The following is a 24,317-nucleotide window of genomic DNA, read 5'->3' as shown; positions in this document are numbered from 1 at the left end:
GTGAATTTTGGGGGTGATAATTGGCAGGACACACCCAATGCTCTTAAGAAGGAAGTAAAACCGTTTCCACTTTCATTGAATAAGAAAGTAAAATCGCCTACCACGTTCATTGAAAATTGTGATTATCGACGGAAAAATGTTTATTTTATCGATGGAATGAGCAATGAGAATGAGCAACAATTCATTCATGTGAGTAATTTTTTTTTATCCTTTCCTGACTTGTACTTCATAACCATCCCCTACGCGCCTTTATTTGTAGACAACAGAAGAAAAAAGCCAAAACTAAAAAAAAATTGCTGTTGAGCTTGCCTTCCTTTAAGCCTTATCCTAAAAGCCAGCAAGCTACTATTCAGCAGTGCAAAACATTTAAACAGTGAAACAAAGATGCAGATTTGCATAACATTTGAACAGTGCGAAAAAGATGCAGGTTAGGTTTGCTCTTTATTTGAACAGTCAACAGTGCAAAAAGACACAGTGTTGTATTCAGTAGTTTTGCAGGTTTGCATTTGAAAAGTAGAACGAAAGATGCAGGTGGTTTGCTTACCAGCATACTTTTCTGATCCAATCACTCTCGGCCTATAATCAACTTTAAATTGTCTAATTGACTCAAATTATACTACCATCCTCAAATTGTCAAGCTAAGATTTTTTTTCTTTATCCACTGACTCATAACTCAGTCATCAGTCACTACTGAGCAAAAATTGTACAACTACCCACCCTGTTTGGTGGAGTTTTACTGCTCCAAATAAAGTAAAATAAAAGTAAAGTTATTCACTCTCCTTTTTAGCTGACCATCAAGTGAGATTGTACCTGAAAATCAGTTTGTGAGTTTGCAAGATCTTACTACATTCCGGTAAGTCACTTTTATGTACTTGGAAACCCCACTTCAATACTTGGAAGACCCACTGCAGTACTTTGCAATCCCACTTTGCAGTCCCACTGCAGCACTTGAAAATTCAACTGCAGCACTTAGCAATTCAACTGCAACACTTGGTACTCCTGTTGCAGTACTTGGAATTCCCACTGCAGTATGTACTTGGAAATTCCACTGCATTACTTTACTTGGAAATTCCACTGCAGCACTGGGAAATCCCACTGCAGCACTGGTAATTCTCCATCATTCAGGCCATACACATGCATGAAAGGCCATGCACACAAAATAATCTGGGGGGGGGGGCTATATATTCCAAGAACTAAAATCTGTTGATTGAAACGCACATTACGAATCACTTTTATATGTTACCAGGTGGTAACATGCTGAAAACACCGAAACGAAGAAGAATCTCCCAGCGATTACCAGAAGCCCGTGCACAAAGGAATGCAAGATGACAGCTGCAGTTGCCAGCGGTCTGACGAGCCTACACGAATGATGAAAATGTGTTCTTCCTTGAAACAGATATTGGAGAAATGGAAATAGCATGTAACTACTGTGAGGCAAAAAAAATTGCTGGCGAGCCACCAAGATTTTGCTGTGCAAGTGGAAAAATCCAATTGGATTTATTCCCAATGCCACCTCAATATCTGCTGTCACTGCTCAATGGAACAAATAATGATTCTGACCATTTCCTTCAGAACGTACGTCTTTATAATTGCGCATTTCAAATGACAAGTTTTGGCTGCACGAGACGACAGATTCATGGATGGGATCTCAATTTTACTGTCCAAGGTCAAGTGTGTCACAAAATTGGAAGTCTCCATCTGCAAGACTATACGCCTAGACAGTTTCTGCAAATTTATTTCTTTGACAGCAGACGAGCCAAACATGAAGCACGTTTGGCCATCGGTACTGGTATGAAACCACACATCGTAACGAAGCTCACAGAGTTATTGCATGAGAACAACAAATACGTCAGAAACCTGAAAACGACTGTTGAAAGCATGAACCAAGACGGGAGAGAAGATCTTAGAGTGGTCATCCACGAAAATAAGCAGCCGGCCACACAACATCCTCGCCGTTACAACGCGCCATCCCGTGATGAAGTAGGCATACTAATGCCGAACGAACCAACTGCGACCAGAGATATTGTTTACACTAGCGTGATGGAGCATTCCAGCATATATCAGAATTACACCGTGCATACGACACTCTGCAGTACCCAATCCTGTTTCATTATAGCACAAATAGATGGAGCGTATATTTGCAGTCAGCCGCTGCACGCAAAATAACGCAAATGCAGTTTTACGCATACTATATCATGTGTCGACAGACTAATCATTTGTTACTGTGCCGCAGACTGTTCCAGCAATTTTTAGTTGACATGTACTGTAAGATAGAAACAGAATGATTACATTTTCTCAGACGGGAACAGAAAGCTCGAAAAGCGGACAGCTACCAAAACTTCAGAGATGCTATATTTAATAACGACTGTGATCCGCGGAACGTGGGGCAAAAGATCGTGTTACCATCTACATTCACGGGCGGTCCGCACTATATGCACGAGTGCTCCCAAGATGTCATCACATACATGCGGAAGTATGGCGGACCAGATCTGTTCATAACCTCCACTACTAATCCGAAATGGTCCGAAATTACAGAAAATCTTCTACCGAAACAAAGAGCATCAGACCGGCCAGATATCGTCTGTCATGTTTTTTCATTTGAAATTGAAGAAACTGATGGATCTGTTGAAGAATGGAACTTTTGGTGACTTACTGGCATGGCTGTATTCTATCGAATTCCAGAAAAGAGGGCTCCCTCATGTGCATGTACTACTCTGGCTGTTCCTAGGAAGCAAAATTAGACCCGACGTTATTGATCAAGTCATATCTGCGGAAATACCATATCCGGATTCGGAACTTCAACTGCACGAACTGGTGAAATGCAACATGATCCATGGACCATGCGTCCCTTTCAACAGAAATAGTCCATGTATGAACGACGGATCCTGCTTAAAAATGTTCCCGATGGATTTTATGGATGCGACGGAACAAGGGCAAGATAGCTATCCCAAGTACCGCAGGCTTACCCCAGAGGACGGAGGGAATGTAATCGCAATCACCAAGATTGTAAATGGACAGCGTATCGAGCATGTTATAGACAATCGGTGGGTTGTACCTCACAACCCTTGGCTTTTAAAACAAATGAAGTGCCACACGAATGTTGAAATTTGTACTTCAGTCAAAAGTGTGAAATATGTGCTGAAGTATGTCAACAAGGGAAGTGACCAAGCGATCTTCACTATTAAAGGTGGACAAAATAATGATGAAATACAACAATATCGAGAAGCCAGGTCCGTGGGTGCCATGGAAGCTGCTCACCGAATCTTGGGCTTCCCGATGCATGAACACTATCCACCAGTGATGCAGCTGGCTATCCACCTGGAGAATGGCCAGCAAGTGTACTTTGACAGGAGCAATGCTGATGCCCGCGCCAGAGCGGGACCACCAAAGACAACTCTGACAGAATTCTTCACCATTTGCCGTACGGATGAGTTTGCGAAAACACTCTTATCACGAAGTTCCAGAGTATTACACGTGGGATTCTTGCAACAAAAAGTGCAATCGACGCAAGAGGGGAACTCCAGAACCACAATTCCCTGGTGTATTCAGAAGTCCTGCTATCGGTAGGGTTTACACGGTCAATCCAAAACAATCAGAGTGCTATGTTTTACGCATGCTGCTTCAGCAGGAACATGGTCCGACAACGTTCGAAGATCTCAGGAGTCATGAAGGTGTAATCCCACCAACTTTTTGAGAAGCATGTCTGGAGGAAGGGACTTGCAGAGGATGACAACCATATACATAATGCCTTGCGAGAGGCAACTATTGGACAGAGCCCGCAAAGTCTTCGGATATTATTCATTGTCCTGTTGATTTTTTTGTGAACCAAGTAACCCACTCGCACTCTGGAATGATCATAAAGCTGCGTTCGCAGAGAATTTTTTTTCCATTGCCACAACGTTCATGTTGACGACGACCATGCAGGGGAGATGTACAATCTTTGCTTGATGGAAATTGAAGACACATCCTTGCACAAGGAGGTCAAACTCTGAATAACTACAACCTTCCTGTCATTGACCATACAACAGCCGCAAACCACGCACAGGAGTACGTCTGGTACCCGAATTTCGATGTATGTGAACAAAACCAGTACATCAACAACCACGAGCATCAGCTGATGGGAAATCAGAGAGAAATATATGCACTATTTCTCGACAAAGTAAACACAGCGCTGCGGTATCACCTTTGTTGACGTTCCTGGAGGGACAGGTAAAACGTTCCTCTTGAACTTAATTCTCGCAAAGATCAGATTGAATGGCCATATCGCTATTGCTACAGCATCGAGTGGTATAACCGCAACTTTACTAACAGGGGGACGTACTCTACATTCCGCCTTCAAAGTACCCCTGAATGCTCACAAACAAGATACACCAACCTGCTCTATGAAAAAAGGGACAGCAATCGCTGGAGTGAACAAAGCCAAAGCAATTATTGTTGACGAGGCTCCGATGACACACAGGGCCGTGTATGAAGCGATCGATAGGACCCTACAGGATATTTGTGGAAATTCAAAACCATTTGGTGGCATCCTGGTAATGTTCTATGGAGACTTTCGCCAAATACTACCCGTTGTGAAGCAAGGAACACGTGCAAACATAGTCGATGTGACGCTGAAGCGATCGCCGTTATGGCGAAACGTTACAACGTACCGACTGCACGACAATATACGAGCACAGCTTACAAACGACCCCACCGCTGCTAATTACGCCGACCTCCTCATGAACATTGGAGATGGTAACTACCCTGTTGAAAATAAACCGGACACCATCACTTTACCAGAAGGGATCCACCAGCACGAAACTTCATCCAAATTAATCGAGGAAATCTATGTCGGATTAACAGGACATGCTCCAAACGACAACAACTGGTTGTTAGAACGAGCGATACTCGCACCTCTAAATGAAACAGTGGATGCTGTCAACTCTTCCATCATTGACCGCTTCCCAGGAGAAGTCAAGATATATAATGCAATCAACACTACACTCACTCCGGAGGAAGCGGTGCACTTTCCCATTGAATTTCTGAATTCCATTGAAATATCAGGGATACCACCACACAAAACTTAAGCGGAAAGTGGGCTGCCCAGTTATTGTTCTACGTTCATTGAATCCACCAAATATCATGAATGGCACCCGCTGTACAGTCTACCGAATGAGCCCAAATGTGATTGAAGTAATCCTTATTAATGGACCGGCAGCAGGAAAGCATGCATTAATTCCAAGGATACCACTTATACCATCTGACAGTGACCTGACATTCCAGTTCCGTAGATTACGATTTCCCTTACGACCTTGCTTTGCCATGACAATAAGCAAAGCACAGGGACAGACGTTCAGCATAATCAGACTAGATCTGCGTTCGCCTGTTTTCTCACATGAAATGTTGTATGTTGCAGCATCAAAAGTTGGATCAAGATCAAAGCTGCACGTCCATGCCCCAGACAAGAAAACGAGGAATGTTGTTTTTAAAAACTGTGCTGCAGTAGACGACCGAAGAGACCCGTTCGTAACAAAATTGACTCAACAGAAACTGTGAGTAACTGAGACATATGCTTTCATTTATGAATTACCCGTCGAAGATGGGTACTTTGCTAGTATCTCCATATATATATAATTCCAGCTGTTATAGGCCACCAAAGGAGAGGCTATTTGCCTTCCCGTATCATTCCATGAGTGAGTCTGCACTGGTTCTCAGATCTACTGTAATATATACTGTATATGTATACCCCACCCATGCTCATTGTTCATTGTTCTAGCTTGTTATATTTTTCTCCAATAGCAACACTCTTAGTATCTTCTGTTTTGTCTTGAAATCCAGAGTATAATTTGCAGATTTAATTATTAAGAACTTTGTAAAGCAATGATTCTCAACCAGGGGTAAATGTATCATACCTGAAAATTAAGTATTAATTCTGTAATACACTATACCTGGTCAGTCTGTTTAGAAAAATTATGGCTGGCATGGGTGTAGATCCTGGTGGGGGATAGGGGGATGCATCCCCCCCTTCATGTGGGATGGTGCAAAACCTTAATAATAAAGTTGTTCCATCTCCTTTTTTTCTGTGCCTCTATGCCGGCTATGCATTTTTTTGCATGGGAGTAAGGGGGTAAGTGGCGAAATTCCATCAAGCCGAGGGGGTAAATGACAGAGGAAGGGTTGAGAATCACTGTTGTAAAGGGAAAGGAATCTGGGATAATTTTGAAAAACAACCTCTCATGTTATGCTTTTTTCAAGCCATAAGTTGTAAAGTTTGTCAAAAGTTATTTTGGTCACAAATAATATGAAACATTTTGAGAAATCAGTTTGAATTTTCTTTTTTCTTTTTCTTTTTTTGTTCGAAAAAATTTCTCACCTCCCCTTACTTTTAAATAATTACTAAAAGGTACTTACACGTGAAGTAATTATACAGTCATCCTGTACAAATAATGCCATATCTCAGAAACATTGGCATACAACTTCATTATATGCCTATAAGCTTTTGTGTGCTACAACATAAAGTGTATCTATGCTGAATGTATACACCAAGTAGTTGACATTGTCTGTGTCGGAAAGAGTGACAAGCTCTCATTGTCAGACTTTCACATTTGTTTTAAATTGCTATACAAAGATATGTAGAAGGAAATTTGATACAGGGAGAGAGAGGCTTTTTGGCCCATCATGCCTGTGCTCTATCAACGCCACATTAATTCAATGTGTGTCAACTACACTATGGAGATCTAATGTGCCGATAAGAGACAGTTTTGAGAAATAATCTTTGTAGCATCCCCTTCCAATTATTCAGCCTGGCCAGACAGATTAATAGCTGTCATATTTGCTGAAGTTTTAGAATTATCGCTCATACTTTGCTTGCTAAATGAGAATGATTTCCTCCAAGATGGACTCCAATGCTGTCTGCACATCGATTTGTGATATCAGGAAGCAGCCATGAAAGGATAAACGCAGTGCTCTGAGATGTACAAATAAATGACAATGCCATTTTCATTAGTACACAACCATCCTTTTAATTTAGAAAAAACAACACGTGTCTAAGACCTGTTTATTATGGCCATGTGTAACCACTGTGACAAAAGATCCACAGTTTAAATTCCTTAAACAGGATGTCAGATGAGACCGCCTTGAGTAGCAGTACACCTTAATCGGAGGAGAGTACGGAGGTATTGTGGGTTTACATCAGGAGGTTTTCCTTTACAGGCAAATAAATCACATGTTCAAAAATAGTGAAATTATAAACATTCAAGCACTTTGAGTGCCTGGCTTACAATGACATGTAAAAAAGATGTAAGGAAATGGAATTAATATATTATGGCAATTTTCCAGCAATATGATCACCTGCTTCATTGAAAAAAAACACGCCATTCACAAATTCTCACACAAAACCACGAATGTCATGCAAAATTGCTTTACAAATTCGACTCATATAAAGTACAGGTATAGCTGTTTGCTTATCTCTATATTCACTCACGTTTTACCCACTTGTGTGCAAACCCATGATGGAAATAAGGAAAATGAAGGCATTTTCAGAAAGTATTAGGATGAAAATACCGATTGTAAATTAATGTGAAGGAAAATGCTTTGTTATAATTATAGGATCATGTACTGGTGAAGGGGTATTGTGGTAAAATGACGGGAGGGGGAATTAAGAAAAAGGTCACACCGACATTTATAATGAGAGATAAAAGAAAAGGGATGATGGATAGGTAGATATAAAAGTAAGTAAGGTGAACATATCTTTATACCTGCCAACATGCACATTGGGTGACATGACTGCAACAAAACAATTGAATACTCCATCTCAGACCTGTCATACAACCCTGTCTCAGGTTTGGCTTCCACACACTCCATCTCAAGCCAATTTGCACTCCATCTCAGGCCAGGATGGTGTGCACTCCACCTCAGGCCAGGATGGTGTGCACTCCATCTCAGGCCAGCACATTCTCCATCTCAAGCCAGTACGCACTCCGTCTCAGGCCAGCACATACTCCATCTCAAGCCAGCACGCACTCCGTCTCAGGCCAGCACGCACCCCATCTCAGACCGGCGGGCACCCCACCTCAGGCCAGAATGCGTCCCACCTCAGACCAGCGTGCACTCCACCTCAGGCCAATAAAACCTACATCTCTGAAGCCAGTTTGCACTACATCTCAGATCTGTCAAATGGATGGATTGATTCCATTCAAGGCTTGGCCAGTGCACTCCATGCCAGGCTGGTGCAATTGACATTTCAGGTTGGTGCGCACTTTTTAATTTTATTTTTTATTGTTTTTAGGTCAATGCGCACTCTATCTCAAGCCAGAGTGCCTTCAATAACAGACCGGCGCGCACTCTCCAAGCTTCCGGAAGCTTTTGCGAAAGTTCTCATCAAGAAAAGCATAGATGAATGGGTTGAGGCAGCTGTTAGTGTAGCTGAGGACTGCAAGTAAATATGAAATAACCACCACCGTAGGTGTCTCATCGAGGGACATGGTGAGGGTCACCATGGCTGCCATGTGGTACGGAGTCCAGCACACGAGACATATGGCAACAACTGCGAGCACCATAAGTGTCACCTTGCGCTTCGCCTTGTTGAGTGTGCGTGTATTCGTGTGAAGGCGCATGTTGCGCAGCTTGCGGAGTGTCTGTGCGTACAGGTAGCAAATGGTAGATACGGGCAGGACGAAGGCGAACAGCAACGAATATATACGCGCCGCTTTGAACCAGCCTAGTTTTGGTACCGGGAGCTGCAGATTGCAGTGGGTACGGCCAAAGGAGACTTGCTCGGTGTTGGCAAAGATAGCATATGGCAGGACAATCACTGAGACGAGAAGCCATACAGCTAGGCTGGTACGCTTGGCTGTTGAGTACGTGCGCCACAGTAGGTGTTCCGAGCGCACTGTGGCTGAGACGACGAGGTAACGGTCGATGCTCATGACCGTAAGAAAGTACACACTGGTGTACATGTTAAACATGTCAATGACTATGATTATCTTGCACATGGCGACTCCAAATGGCCACGTTCTCAGGAGGTGCTCTGCGATGTTTATGGGCAGAACGAGTGTGAACAGTCCGTCGGCAACTGCCAGATTGAGAATGAACATATTGGTCACAGTCTTCATCTTGGGTCCTCGCACGATCACATACACAACGGCTGTGTTCCCGGTAAGGCCGACGGCCGAGATGAGCGAGTAGAGCACAGGGATTGCAATGTAAAATCCCCTGTTTACTGCAGCTATCGTCCAGTTCGTGTTGGTTTGACCGGGTCCTGTCTCCATGTCGCTCCAGGTGGAGCCGTTTACCACCACATCCATGGTTGTCAACGGAATGCCCTAGGCTTCACCCGCACACTCCCTGGTTTCATGCCCCAAGCTTCGTCCACACCATCCGTCTTTTCACGCCCTGCGCTCTTGGTTGCACTGAATTGATTTGGTGAAGAAAAAAAATGTACAAAATAAATGCGGAAAAAAATATAAACTACAAGGACAGTTAAGCGAGCACCAAAACCAAATTTGCAAAGAGTTGCAATGAAATGCAGGTACAGGTATCTACGAAGAAAAAAAATGTGTAAAACAGCATGAAAATTCAAGCGCACTCGTAATGCATCGTACGTCCCTTTTAAATGAGACAAATATCAATTTTTCAATCAAAGAATCTTTTTTAAATTAAAAAAAATAATAATAATTGCTGAAAGCGTAAAGGAAAACTAAATGCTTAACGAACATGAATAAATACCTCTTGCAAAAAAACATTGCAAATGAATACGAATGTGGACGTGGATCGCGGCTTGCTCGGTCACCTGCAGATCGTGTGCTCAGTGTGGAAATCACGACGTGTGGGGCAGGCCGAAGAGGGACACTGGTCTCGAGAAACGAGGGCTGTGCGTGCACAGCTGGAACACACCCGTGTATAACCGAGAATGGCAGAAAGGCCGCCCAGAAGATCGCTTTCATTTGTATGCGGCAAACGCAGGAGGAGCATGTTTCCTACTTAATCCAAGACCATCTTGTGCAGACCAAAGGAATCGGATGGATGTGTGGCTCTTCGTAGCTCACATCAAAAAATGCATTGCCAAAACAATTTGCTGATAATATGATTTGTTAATGTGATAAATATGATAAAAACAACTCTTATTAGAAAATGGAAATAAACGCCTTTTGCCGATCACCCCACCACATCAACCTCCGAAATTCATTTCAACACCAAATAAATGGCAAAATCAAAGGCTACCTGTCGTATATAAAAAGCAGTTTTGTATTAAAGTAGAGGCAATACAATATACAGGTTGTACCAAAATCATCTTTCCTATTTTAAATGTAAATCAAACAAAACCTAATAGACATACAAGTAAGGGCCTCGATCGGTAGGGGACAGGGGACAGGTAGGTAGGGGACAGGGGGGTGTCTCACCCCCCCCCCCCCGCACACACACACCTCACACCTCACACTTCTTAGAGAATGGGGGCAGCATGTCTATCATCCCCCCCCCCAACATTTTTGGTTGAAAAACAAAAATTGTGTATACTCACAAAGGATTACAAAGCAGTTTTCCTTGAATTTGATTAAATACATTTAATGAAAAGTTTGAATGAGCGGTTTGCCACGTGCACCGACACTGGTTGGCAGTACTCACCCCACAAACCATTACCGAGGAATTCATTCCTTGATTGGCCGACACTCGCCCATCGTGTTTTTGAGGCGTTTTAAGGTGGGTTTCGTGTGGGAGAGCATGTACGTTTTACTGTCGGTATTTTATTTATGCATAAATTTCGACAGTCTCTATCAATATTTCAAATAGCCAGTTCCAGACTAAATATTTGTATATCGCCAATTCAATTTGAAGTTTGATATCACATTTCAAATTGGTGACCATTTGTGAAATGACATTTCCAGGTCTGAGCGTGTTCAATATGGGGTCGTTCAGTTCCTTCATCTAATGCAAGCTAAATTTTCTGCACCAGATCCATCGTGTTTTTCTGTTTCTTTACCTCCGTCACCTAAGGTGGACGAAGGTTATGTTTTCACCCCTGTCTGTTTGTCTGTCTGTCTGTTGTGAACAGGATATCTCAACACATTGTTGATGGATTCGGACGAAACTTGGTGGACAGATTGGGTGTGTGACAAGGACAAATCAATTCAATTTTGGTTCAGCTCCGGATCCGGATCCGGCCTATCAGTGGGATACAAAATGCAAACTTCAGCCTGGCCAGGTATGCACTCTACCAAATGGATTGTTCTGGTTTTATCCCTGTGTTGTTGTTTGCATTTTCAAACTTGTTCTGCCTATATTCTGTTCCTTCATCATTCTTTATCCTTTCCTTTTCTCCATACCGATAAACTCAATATTTATTGAATGATTTGCTTCCTCCCTTAAAATCTTTTATTCGCATTCTAAAAATGCTTCACTTTCCTTATTTCTCCTTTAGGAGCACCCAAGTATTCTGCTTTATCATAAAATCTCCTTCTTCTTCATCATCTTCTTCACAAGGATTGTTTCACAAACTTATCTCACTACTGAACGTTTGGTCCATTGACCGTCACCTTGTACCGACAGCACCACTTTCCTCCATGCTTTCAACAATCGTTCATTTCACTCTCCCATGATATCTCTCTCCACATCTCTAAATTAGGATTAATGAGAAGTCAAGTTTGCAGAGGTTGCCCACACATGACCATCGATTCCTCATCATGTGCATTAACAATCTTAAAACCCCTCCATCTCAATACCCTCCCTCTCGTCTTTTCTACTTGTCCACGTGGTATCCCCCTCTTAAGTATCCCTCCACCTCATGTCCCTCCTTTTTATTTGCCTCTCACCTCATCACATCACACCTTCCTCCTTAGTATGCCTTCTCCAATCCCCCCCCCCGAGCTTCCTTCATACCCCCACCCTTTCTCCCCACCCCTCGATTCTGATTCTGTAACTGGACTGGACGGCATCAGCTCACGTGTCCTAAGAACCCACTCTGCTGTGTTGCATATCCTCTTTCTGCTATTTTTAACCCTATCATTTGTGTGAGGTCATCTTCGATCTGCTTGGAAGCCAGCCAATATCGCTGCATTACATTAACAAGGTAGAAAAACTGATCCCCTTAACTACAGACCTTACTTCCAATCATCAGCAACGTCATGGAATCAATCATTGCAGTTGATCGTATGAAATCATTCCTTTTCTCTCACGGCCTGAGCTCAGATCATTAATAAGGATTCAGATCAGATCACGTTCCCTTGAAGCGTAAAGCTTAAGATATAAGCTTAGTTATAAAAATCAATAATTTCTTTAAATTTTCAGATTTCACTCCAGATTTTGACAGTTATTTAGAACACGAGATCCAATCCTCAAATCCGAAATCATATTTTGATTATATACTTCCATTAGTCCGTGAGAGTATATCTTGTTTCCAAGGCAAGTCTTTTTGAGTAGGCCGAATCAAAATGGTGGCTAGACCCCTGCGAGGTGAAGTTGGGCTGACCAAAAATAAGCCTTTCATGAAGGTAAGCCATTAATTATCTTCAAAAGGGGTGTTTAAATTTACCCAAACACTGAGTTTTCATTCATGCAATCCCTTGGAGTTCCTTTTGTATGCATACAATGTTTTGGACCGCTAGATTTCATTGTTTTGGAAATATGGAGGAGACGCGCACACTGACTGACTGACACACTTACATTTATTATATGTGCACTTGTATATCTGTGCATATATACACTGTCTGTAGAAAGTGTACACCCCCTTTCAAAATGTTCCCCTTTTGTTGCTTTATAGCCTGGAATTAAATTGCATTAAAACAGACTTTTTCCCTCTATATTTAAACATCGTGACCCACAACTTCCAAGTGAAAAACAAATTCTACAAATTTTAGAAAATTAATGAAAAAATACAAAACGAGAATATCTTGGTTGGATAAGTGTCCACCCCCTGAGTTAATACTTAGTGGAAGCACCTTTAACAGCAATTACAGCTGTGAGTCTGTTGGGATATATCTCGACCAACTTTGCACACCTTGATTGGGCAATATTTGCCCATTCTTCTGTACAAAACTGTTGAAGCTCAGTCAAGTTGCGTAGGGAACGTTGATGGACAGCAATCTTCAAGTCATGCCACAGATTTTCGATTGGCATTTAGGTCGGGGCTCTGACTGGGCCACTCAAGGACATTTATCTTTTGTTCCTTGGCCACTCCAGTATAACTTTGGCTGTGTGCTTCGGGTCGTTGTCATGCTGAAAGATGAACTTCTTTCCCAATTTCAGCTTTCTTGCAGAAGGCAGCAGATTTTCCTCTCGGATTTTTCTGTATTTTGCTCCATCCGCTTTCCCTTCTATCCTGAAAAGTGCCCCAGTCCCTGCTGAGAAACATCCCCATAACATAATGCTGCCACCACCATGCTTCACAGTAAGGATGGTGTTCTTTGGGTGATGTGCTGTGTTGGGTTTGTGCCAAATGTAAAAATTTGCATTTAGGCCAAAAAGTTCCATCTTGGTTTTGTCAGACCACAACATTTTTGCCACATGGCTTTAGAATCTCCAGTGTTTTTTTGCATACCTCAAACAGGACTTAATGTGCGCTTTTTTGAATAATGGCTTCCTTGTTGCCACCCTACTATACATGCCAGACTTGTGGAGCACTTGGGGTATTGTTGTCACTTGCACACAGTGACCAGTCTTTGCCAGTGAGGCATGTATCTCTTTCAAAGCTGCCATTGGCCTCTTGGTGGCCTCTCTAATCAGTCTCCTCCTTGCTTGGTCATCTACTTTGGAGGAACGGCCTTTTCTAGGCAGGGTCTTGATGGTACCATTCGCCTTCCACATCTTAATGATTGTCTTGAGTGTGCTCCATGGGATATTCAAGGCCTTTGAAATATTTTTATACCCATTCCCTCATCTGTGCTTTTCCACAACTTTATCCCATCTTTTGAAAGCTCCTTGGGTCCCATGGTTCAGTATTTCTGTGAAATGCACCACCCAGCAGAGGAAACCTGCAGAAACAGCTGAGTTTTATTCAGAAATGATCAGAATCATGACAATTTAACACAGGTGGAAGCCAATCAACTTGGTGTGTGATTTTGAAGGTGATTGGTTACACCGGAGTCAATTTACATTTGCGATTATACACCTGTTAAGAAATCATTGCGGCCTGTTCTTACTCAAGGCATTGTTGAGCAGGCCGAAAAAAATGGGGAATTAAACCCAGCGAGGAAACCAAGGATGTGCCTTAAAACCCCATTGAGAGCATGGTGGCCAAGGATGCACCTGGCTAAGGGTATAATTAAATAAGGCCGTTAATTATCTTCAAAAGGGGTATTTCGATTAACCCAAGCAACCAATTTTCACTCTTGCACTTCCTTGGAGTTTTCTTTGTATGTATGCAAAGTTTCAGGCTGCTAGGTTTTATAGATTTGGCGTTGTGGAGGAGACACACTGACGGATTGACTGACTGACACACACTGACATTTATTACGATAGATATGTATATACATATATTTATATACACACAGTCCTGGTGTTGGCGCAGTGGTAAGGGCAGTGGCTTGGGACCCAAGAGGTCCTGAGTTCAAGCCCCGTTGGGACACTGAATTAATATATGTATGTATATGTATATATATATATATATATATATATATATATATATATATATATATGTATATATATATATATATATATATATATATATATATATATATATATATATATATAAATATATATAAACCAAGTCGAAAACACCAGGGGGTTGACTCAGCCTGCCATCCTTCCGAGGTCGGCGAAATGAGCACCAGTTGTACTGGGCCCGGTGTATGCCCCGGTTAGAATAGGTGTACCATATCCCTGTGTGTCGTAAGAGGCGACCAGGGTTGCGTCAGGAAGGGCATCCGGCGTAAAAACCTATGCCAAATCATTATGCGGACAACAAAACGAATTTCCATACCGGATCGGTCGAGGCCCGGGTTACCAACGACCGCCACCGGTACCGGTGGTCAGCAGGGTACCAGTGGAAATTGTGCTACTGCTGGGCGAAGGAGGAGAAGGAGACGGGGAAGGCGAGTCCGGAGGCAGTGGGAGAGGGGGAAGGGTAGAAGTGTGGAGGTGAGAGTTGGAACTCTGAATGTTGGGACGATGACTGGCAAAGGGCGAGAGTTGGCTGATATGATGGAGAGAAGATGGAGCCGCCAGGCAGGAGGAGAAGAGGAAGGCCAAAGAAGAGGTTCATGGATGCGGTGAGGGCGGACATGCAGGTGGTTGGAGTGTCAATGGAAGATGTGGAGGATAGAGCGAAATGGAGACAGTTGGTCCGCTGTGGCGACCCCTAACGGGAGCAAGCCGAAAGAGGAAGAAGAAGAAGATATTTATATACACACCCGGACCCCGACATTCGCAGGTTCCACGTATTCGCGGTTGATAATTTGCGACATGCTCCCACATTCGCGCGAAATTGCCCCACGTATTCGCGGTGATTTTTATTTCTTTCAAGAGCCACGAGCAGAGCACAGTTCGAAAACATATCTTCCACAAGCCATGCACAACGCAGCTGGACGTACATTCAGTACAATACTGTACACACGCGAAAAACATCATTCTCGAGCCACGAATATGACATGCTTCATGTACGTGTATTGTAGCTTCGTGGTATAAAGAGTTTCGTGGACATCTCACCATGTGCACTTTAAACATTTGGAACAGTACATGCTGTGTTGTAGCTTCGCGGGATAAACATAGTTTCGTGGGACGTCTCTCCAATGTAACACGTCATTCCCCATGACTCCCCCCCCCCCTCCGTGAGTTACTTACAGAATGAAAACACTAACAGCACCTATTGATGTATCTTGTAATTACCAGGTCGCCACATACAGACATTACACAATGGAAACATTCAGCACATCTTAGTGTAAATTACCATCTTGCTACAAACAGCACCATCTGAGCTGTTACATTTTAAACACGATCAGCATAATCTGCCTGCAGATAGGAAAGACGTCATGTCCTGGGAGTTAAAGAATGAAAACGTTCAGCATATCTATCTTGTATATTATTTCCGAGTTTGTGGTTTCGTGTCGCGCTATCTTCGACTTTGTTCTGCGCTTGAGTAACGTGATATTCGGCTTACATTATCTCAAAGACCATATGAGGTGCATGGTACAAAAAAAAAGTAAATAAAATGGTTCTGAAACAGTGAAATCGTATTCCACTTACTGCATTAAAGTAAAATTACTACTGATACTCTGCATCAGTTCCTTTCTCAAACACACCTACCCCAACATGTCGCGCAGAGCGCGGGTTATGCTAGTTGGTATAATTAGCAGATAGCTACATACTGACTAATTAGACAATGGCATCACTCACCACATCTATTATCAGCTGCTGAATACAGCATCACCCGTAAAAATTCCCCAGAAACAATGTGCAGACTACTCACCTCATCCTGGATCGCCATCATTTTCATCCCCTTGCTCTGACCTGTGTATTGCTTCTCGCTCCATTCATTCTTTGAAAATGGCTCTCAAGGATCGAAGATAACACTCAGAAGGGTATGCCTCTAGTCTAAGCGGACCATTCATACGCGAGAAGGCAAAGCTCCTGCACGACCATCTCTCTGGCACAGGTGGTGCAAGCATGAGCACGGCAGGTACAAGCAGCACCTCCAGCCCGTTTACAGTGAGCAGGGGATAGTTCCACTGCTTCAAAGCACGATATAATGTGCACAACGTCAAGCTTGTAGAGGAGCGTGGCTCTGCGGACCACGACACGACCAAGGCATTCCTTGCAGAACTCGCGAGCCTCATTGAGGAGATGGGGTACCTGCCAGAGCAAGTCTTTAATGCTGATGAGACTGACTTGTTTTGGAAAAAGATTCCGACCAGAACGTTCATCTCACAGCACGAGAGCAAAGCAGGGTCTTCAAGGCCGCAAAGGACCGGGTATCCCTTCTCTGTGCAAACGCCGAAGGGGACTTCATGGTAAAGCCCATGATGCTCTTCTGTTCACTGAACCCACGTACGCTGAAGAACAAAAACAAGCAGGTGCTGCCCGTGTACTGGAGGGTGAACAGGAAGGCATGGGTGATGTCTGAACTTTTTAGCTCGCCTGTTCGAAGAACAGAGAGCGATAGCGATACCCCGGCGTGAGCATGAGCGTCATTGTGAGTGTGAAAATGTTAAAGTTTTTGGTGCAATTTATTTCCTTTCTAATGTTTTTATCTACCACACTATTTTTTACTGATTACAATATACAAATACATATATTGCTTTAAAATTATTTGGATCAGACTTCACTGCGATGCTTTATAAAAATATTATTAGACTCGTCTTTTAAAAACGATAAATGTATAAACAGGCGAGCATTGGGTGGTTTTGACACCAACTCTCTGGTTTTATTTGTAAACATCTTTAATGAAGCTGAAATCGTGCATTCGTGGTCACCAACATTTTAAACTTCAAAAACTTTCCCCTTTGAACCAGGGACCACCATGAACCGATAATGTTATCCCCCTTGGCCCCATTGCAACGATAATAAAACACTCACACATTTTACCCCGACATTCGTGGATTTTTCACGGTTTGAGAAATCCCTGGAACCAATCCCCCCCCATTGCCCACTGAAACAATGCCCCCACATTCACGGTTTCAACATTCGCGGGGTTTCCCCACGTTTTGAATTTGAATTTGAAATTTTTTGAATTTCGAATTTCAAAGCTGTTGCTGTTTCAAGTTTGCCTCCATTTCCATGTGATTGTGTTTCACTGTGATGGAATTTTCCACATTTCTTCAGTCCATTGCCCCCCTTTTTATCGTCGGTTGTATTTGGTTCTGCTGAAAAATTCGTTTTGATGCTTATTTGGTGACGACTTATGTTTTTACATGACTAGAAACACCCGCTCACTCTCGGAGAAGCCAGGGGGGTGACTAGCGGGGGAGCACCAACGCTCTGCACAGAGTATGGTCCCAATGGATGGATGGATGGATGGGTATGTGTATGTGCATGTCCGCTATGATCATGCAGATTACAGTGGATTAATATTCTTCTTCATCATTTTAAAAGCCAAAATTATTCCCATGCTGTTGTCGGGTTGGCCGAGGGAAGCATGTCCCAAGTCTTTCACGAACCAGCTGGCCAGGCCTCATGTTCAACAAAGGTTAGAGCAGGAATTTGGAATTTGTTCAGGTACCGGCGATAGCTCACCTACCCATTGAGAAAGACACAGATGTTTAACGTCCGCCAACTTATGTCGGCAGATGGGATGCCCAGTTCAATGTCCATTGGAGGGACAGCACACGTTCATGAATCACCCTGCCTGTGAAACACTTGGATGACAGTTTATAGCTGGGTTGGGATTTGAATCCAGGCCCCACAGCTTAGAGGTGAGAATGTGCATTACGAATAGGGTTATGCGTCAAAGAAAGGTCACAATTGGGTCGTAGGGGTCTCCAGGGACAATATCGCACGTCACACTTGAAGCCACAACCCCGGAAAATGACATATGAGGCCTCAAGATATGAGTTATAAACAATCCATGTCGTCCACAAAATGTTGTGGCTTGGAAAATCAAACAGGCAGTTGGTTACATCATTGATGCATAAAGATTCATTTTATCACTTTATCTTGAAGCAGAGCAAGTTGAGGCAGATCGGATCCGTTCATCTGTGGGGAACGCGATAAGCATAGAATGTCTGCAAGATGTCGGGTTTTCTCCAGATTTCTTTTAGTTTAATGTTAAACAATAGGGGTGATTGTTTAAAAAGCTAATGATATGTTGGAAAGAATTGAGAGAATAGTTACATTAATAACATTAACAGAATAATATTATGTTTTTTTTTTTTTTTTTTTTTTTTTTTTTTTTTTTATACCTTGGTCGAGGCTCGTATGAGAGCTAACACACAACTCACAGCAAGGAGGCATGAGACAAGAGGGGCGGGAGTGGAAGGGACAAAACATTGGGGAACAGACACAGGTGAACTGTGGAAGGGAGAGGGATGGGGATGGGGCGGGGAACATGGCGAGGGGAAGATGGACATTAAAGGGACTTTCAGGAAGGAAAGCAGGAGAATTGAAGGAAGTGGGCTTGGGTGGATTATCGGGGTAGAAAAGATCGAGGATTTGGATGGGGGAAGATAAGAGGTGGTGGTGAACAGCTGTTTTGAAAGCCTGAAGGGAAGAATGGGAAAGAATAGAGTGAGGAAGTTTATTCCAAAGGCGGGAAAAAAGAGGAATGAAAGAGTGAAGATGAGCAGTGATTCGTGATTTTGGTAGTTTTACCAGAAGTTATTGGCGGACCTTGAGCGCCCTGTGGAAATGTGGTTGGGACAAATCGCAGAGAGAGCAGGGGGGGGCAAGGCTGGAGAGGAGTCGGTAGAAGACAGAAAGACCACCGACCAACCTGCGGTGATTGAGTGAGAGGCCCAAAGACTCAGCTTCATTGCGGGAGATGCCAATGATCTTAAAAGCCCTGGTTTCGACAGCGTGAAGTCGAGAAAGGTGGGAGGCAGGAGCACCAGCCCAGAGGGAGAGCAGTACTCCATCAGGCTACGGACAAAAGCTTTGTAAGTGGTCAGGAGCTCAAGAGGGCCGAGGAAGGACTTTGCACGACGGAGGATTCCCAGTCGGCGACTGGCTTTTGAGGAAAGGTTGGAAATGTGACTTTCCCAGGAAAGGTCATGGCAGATAGTGAGACCCAGAAGCTTGAAAGAAAAGACTTCTTCCAGAGGATTGTTGAGAAAGTGGATGGGGGGTTTTGTAAACGGTCCTTTCGAAGAGACATAGTGAGAGTGTGAGATTTGTCTGGATTGAAAGACATGTTCCACGTGTTGGACCAGTTTGTGATTTTATCCAGATCTGCAGTGAGCGAAGAAGCTGCTGCTTGCCGGTCTGAGGGATGACAGATGGTACGGCAGAGGGTTGAGTCATCGGCAAAGAGAAATAGAGGATTTTCCAGAGAGTCCGAGAGATCATTGATGAAAACCAGAAAAAGAACAGGGCCCAGAACGCTACCTTGAGGAACTCCAGCCTGCACAGGAAGAGGGGATGAAAGAACTCCATTTAGGGCCACACGTTGACTGCGACAGGAGAGGAAGTCTGACACCCATGAGTGGAGATGGCCTTGAATACCATGGGAAGAGAGTTTGGTGAGTAGGGCAGGGTGCCAGACTGTGTCAAAAGCACGTGATATGTCCAGGGATACGGCTCGGATTTCCTGTCTGGCATTGAGGACCTCCATCCATTGATGGGAGAGCAGTAGCAGCATATCTAGGGTAGAGTGACCTGGTCTGAAACCAAATTGATGATTGGAAATCAAGCCATTGGAGAAGAGGAAGGATTTCATGTCTGAAGCGATGATGGATTCCATAACCTTGCTGATGATTGGGAGAAGGCTGATTGGTCTATAGTTACAGGGATCTGTTTTTGCACCTTTTTATGCAGGGCAGTGATGTTAGCAGATTTCCAAGCAGATGGCAGATGACCTTGGGAAAATGAGAGGGTGAATAGAACAGAGAGAGGGTGAGCAAGAGCAGAAGAGCAGGCTTTGAGGACACGTGGGCTGATGCCGTCTGGACCGGTTGCAGAATCTACCTCGAGGTTTGAAAGCAAGCTCTCCACCTTGTCAGGAGAAAAGGATACAGAGTCCAGGGACAGTTGGGTGCGACTGGGTAAAGTGGGTAGAGATAGTGATGGGTTTGGGACACAAGATTTAGCTGCAAACACCGAGTTTAGACATTCAGCTTTATCACGTGTGGAATCAGCAGTGCGGCCATTTGAGGTAAGGGAGGGGATGGAGGGGGAACATACACCAGAAACAGATTTGATTAAACGCCACCAGGATTTTGAGGAGGGAGAGAGGTTTGAGAGTTCAGACTTGAGATGAGAAAGATGTTGTTTTCTGGCTCTCCTGAGGGTAGCTACACACTTGTTCCGAGCTTTGTGGAAAGAACTGAGATTGCCCTCAGTTGGGTTTGCTTTCCATGAGGCAAAGGCAAGTTGTTTCAGGACAACTGCCTCGCCACAAGCTTCAGTAAACCAAGGGCGGGAGGAAGGGTAAGACAACTGAACACGAGAGGGTTAATGCTATTATTAATATTACTTTTGTGATGAGAAGCAGCCTTGGAAAAACGCCACGATAAGCTATCTGTGCACCTTAACACACTGTTTGTCCAAGCCTGAAGACCTCCTTGGGGAGGGGACAAATGAAGTCACTACAACCTCCACCGTGTGACCCTTGGTCCCCCTGGCAAGTTTGGATGAGATTGGTGAAGCAACAACCAAATGTATCGTGGTCAGACAGACACCAAATTGCGTGTTTTAGGAAGAATATCTATTGGGTGCCATTTTTGGAAGTCAGGCATGTTATAAAATTGACCCCATAATTCTGAAATGGAGCTCATTAGATGTGCTCTATCTTCCTGAGTCACACGATGTCTTGGAAAGGAATTCTCCATTTTTATCCCAAAACTTAGTTCAAATCCCCCATTTACAAAAGCCTGTTCTCTCATTTTATCATTAAAAAAATTGGAGGGAGTGGGTCATTTTTCCATGTGTCACTAGGCCTGTAAACAATTGGAATTATCTGCCAAAAACAGTTGTAGTTGGGAACATCCATATTCAAAAATGAAGCCACCACCACCTTTTATATCTACAGTACCCAGCAGGCAAGACTGAGGTCAAAAAATTGAAATCTGTAGGATAGTCGCAGGGTAGAGGATGCGTGTTGTGTCTCCAACTGGACCGAGTGCTGTTCATGGTTTGTATTAAACCTGGTTGGATTGAGCCTGACTGTGTGGCATCTCCCTTCATAAGTACTGATGGTTGTCTCCATTTGTGGGTTTCAGGAGGTGCAACAGAGTTCTCTGAGGACTCAAAGTATCCACCTCCTCTTCAGTAAGGGATCACATTTCATGGACCAAGCACTTCAACTTTTATTGTTCTCAAAGTTTTGTTCCGAGGGCTCCTTTCAGGATTCTCACTGAACCCTGGACTGCCTCCAATTGTAGTTCGCTTGTAGTAATTTTCATGGGGATGGGTTTTAAAATCTCAGTGAGGTTCTTCTTTATTATTCCTGTTGCTCCCATTAACGCTGGTGCAATTTTGACACTCATCTTCCAAGATCTCATTTTTGAGGTTAAATGTTTGGTTATTTTCTTGATTTCTGGATCATTTAAGACTAGATTTCTGGGTACTGATATTTCAATCAGCAATGCTGTATTTTCCTTTTTGGTCATGCGAATGTGAACAATGTCCGATCGCAAGGCTTTGTTTTCTATGTTCACACTCGATGGGATCATCAGGTCGTACGTGAGCATGACGTCCTCATTTTCAATGATTGCCCTGAGTTCGTGTTTCCATGACTTTTCTGGAACTGGGACGTTCAAATATTTGCAGATTTGCCAATGAATCACTTTGCATACATTGTTGTGCCTTTGTGTGTGAAGTTGTTCTGATAATAGTTTTTTGCATCCTGAAAGCAGGTGATGAGTACTTTCTGTTTCTGTCTTGCAGAACCAACACTTACTTGTCCATCTGACTCGGTCTCGCCATCTTTTGAAATCCATTGATGTGGTGTCCTTGATCTTGGGCATTTATTATGATTCGTTCTCCGTCGCAGTTGAGGTGGCCTCTTCTCAGTCATTTCAGTGAGTCTTCTTTGTCGATCCCCACTCTGTCCAATTTCTTTTTTTGTATCTTCCTGCTCTTTTGTCGTTCTCCCCAGTTGTTGGTGTATATTTGTTGATATTTCTTTTTGTAATCGTTGTCGCTGTATTTGCCGCAGTTTCATTATTCTGTGCGGCATCTTCTATTTGCACCTGTTTTTTGGAAATTCTTTGCAAGGTGAGGTAGGGATGCTTTTTCAGGTTCGTTGTGTTCATGTTTATTTGCAAATTGAATCCGATAGTCTGTTGAGCATTTCACACACTCAGCTAGTCAAACACTCGTCGCTCTGTGCTACTTGTTGAGTTCCATCAGGCCGCTCCCTCCCTCTCGTCTCGGCAGGTACATTCTCGGGATGCACTGGTTTTTGAATAAGATTTGTGGATAGTAAGAAGTATTCTTGTTTTGATGTCTAACTTATTGATTTCTGCTTGGGGCCAGTTTATTATTCCACAGCTGTATTGGAATACTGGTAATGCGAGTTGGTTTATGGCTTTGATTTTGTTTCTTGGGGAGGGAGGTACATTTTCATTATCAGCTTCATTCATTCATGATCATGCATTTCATTATCAGGTATTCTTTGGAAACTGTTTTGCACATTTGTTCATGATATATTTGGTGGCCCTCTTTTACTCTGACGTATTTATATGATGCTCCATTTTCTAACTGCTGTATTGGTGTTGGATGCGCAAAATGTTGGACACGCAACACATGCGCAAAAAGCTTCATTAGCGTTCATACATCATTTTGAAAGTCCCGTATTTATACGACACAATGCATAGCAGGAAAGTGAATTTTCTCTCAATGTACGGTTATTGATTTTACTCAGACTTGAGAGAGTGCAATACTTGTAGAAGTGCCAATTGAACAGCGGTCCGAATAAAACACATTTCCAATAACCTGATTTGCTGAAGTTTAAACTGTAGTAGCTTTTTGCTTCTCAAGGAAACACTTTTTTTTTTGCAATGAACCTTTTGATTGCATTGATTGACTGAGCACTGGTGCAGATAGAGAATGGATCGGAAGGAGTAAATGATTGAGCCCACTGATTTGCATTTTAATTTTGTTATTGAAGGAGCAAAATGAAGCTGTGTCCTGACTCTTGCTGTTGTCATTCTATTAGTCAGTGATTTATGGGAAGGCTAAAGTTGGAGTTTTGTACTTTAGCCTGAAGACTTTTGGAAGTCACAAAGGCTCCCAGTCTTCTTTCCTTTAATGCTAGGAAGGTAAAAATAATTTTCCCATCCCAAACAGGTTGGTGGTCTCTGTCTCTGCTTTTGCACCCTCTGCCTTCTCCACACTTTGTCCTCCCCTCCAGGTTTCTGTATTGCACACACAGTCCATCATAAACTCCCTTCTGCTGAAACTCTCAAAATCCAGGATCAATGCTCACCTCCACTCATGCGTTCCACTTTTTCCCCACTTGTGGAATGAACTTCCACATTCTCTTCAATCTCAATCTTCCCTCCAGGTCTTCAAGACAGCTGTTCACCCCCATCCAAACCATGATCTTTTCTACTCCCATTAATGTCCCCCACTCTGACCACCAAACCCACCTCCATCCAAATTTCCAGTTTTTCCTTCCTGAGATCTTGTCCACCTTCTGCATCCATCTTGTCCACCTCATGTGTCCTCCCCTACGCCCACATTCCTCTTCACACGGTCACACCCACACAGTCCAAGTCTATTTGTATTTTATTATTCAATACTGCTGTTAATGTTTT

The 24,317-nt window shown here is 43.2% G+C and overlaps 1 protein-coding gene and 1 long non-coding RNA gene across 4 annotated transcripts in view; one reads left to right on the top strand and one right to left on the bottom strand.

The window, feature by feature from the left end:
• LOC147020114 (uncharacterized) overlaps positions 1-23,492 on the top strand; it is a 63,189-nt gene extending 39,697 nt beyond the window's left edge. Inside the window, exons 1-3 of one of the 2 annotated variants that reach the window (XR_015061641.1) lie at positions 5,368-5,531; positions 11,030-11,179; positions 22,444-23,492. This is a non-coding gene — a long non-coding RNA (uncharacterized LOC147020114). Of the gene's footprint in view, positions 1-5,367; positions 5,532-11,029; positions 11,180-22,443 lie in introns of those variants that run through there. The other variant, XR_015061642.1, reaches the window with a different exon arrangement.
• NPBWR2 (neuropeptides B and W receptor 2) lies at positions 6,962-10,361 on the bottom strand. 2 transcript variants are annotated; one of them, XM_085895140.1, is made up of 2 exons: positions 9,706-10,361; positions 6,962-9,389 (listed from the first exon to the last, which is right to left on the bottom strand). In XM_085895140.1, the coding sequence occupies exon 2, from the start codon at positions 9,282-9,284 to the stop codon at positions 8,301-8,303; it is 984 nt and encodes a 327-aa protein (XP_085751266.1). In that variant the 5' UTR covers positions 9,285-9,389; positions 9,706-10,361; the 3' UTR covers positions 6,962-8,300. The 2 variants fall into 2 exon arrangements, with proteins under 2 accessions (XP_085751266.1, XP_085751267.1); XM_085895141.1 differs by having other exon boundaries at positions 9,770-10,361.
• Positions 23,493-24,317: the final 825 nt, after the last annotated feature.

Source organism: Eptatretus burgeri, chromosome 9 (assembly GCF_056783735.1).
Source record: "Eptatretus burgeri isolate ZD-2024b chromosome 9, Ebu_testis_v1, whole genome shotgun sequence".
Taxonomy (NCBI): domain Eukaryota; kingdom Metazoa; phylum Chordata; class Myxini; order Myxiniformes; family Myxinidae; genus Eptatretus; species Eptatretus burgeri.
The sequence above is the reverse complement of the archived record's forward strand: the minus strand, read 5'-3'. Positions and strand labels throughout refer to the sequence as shown.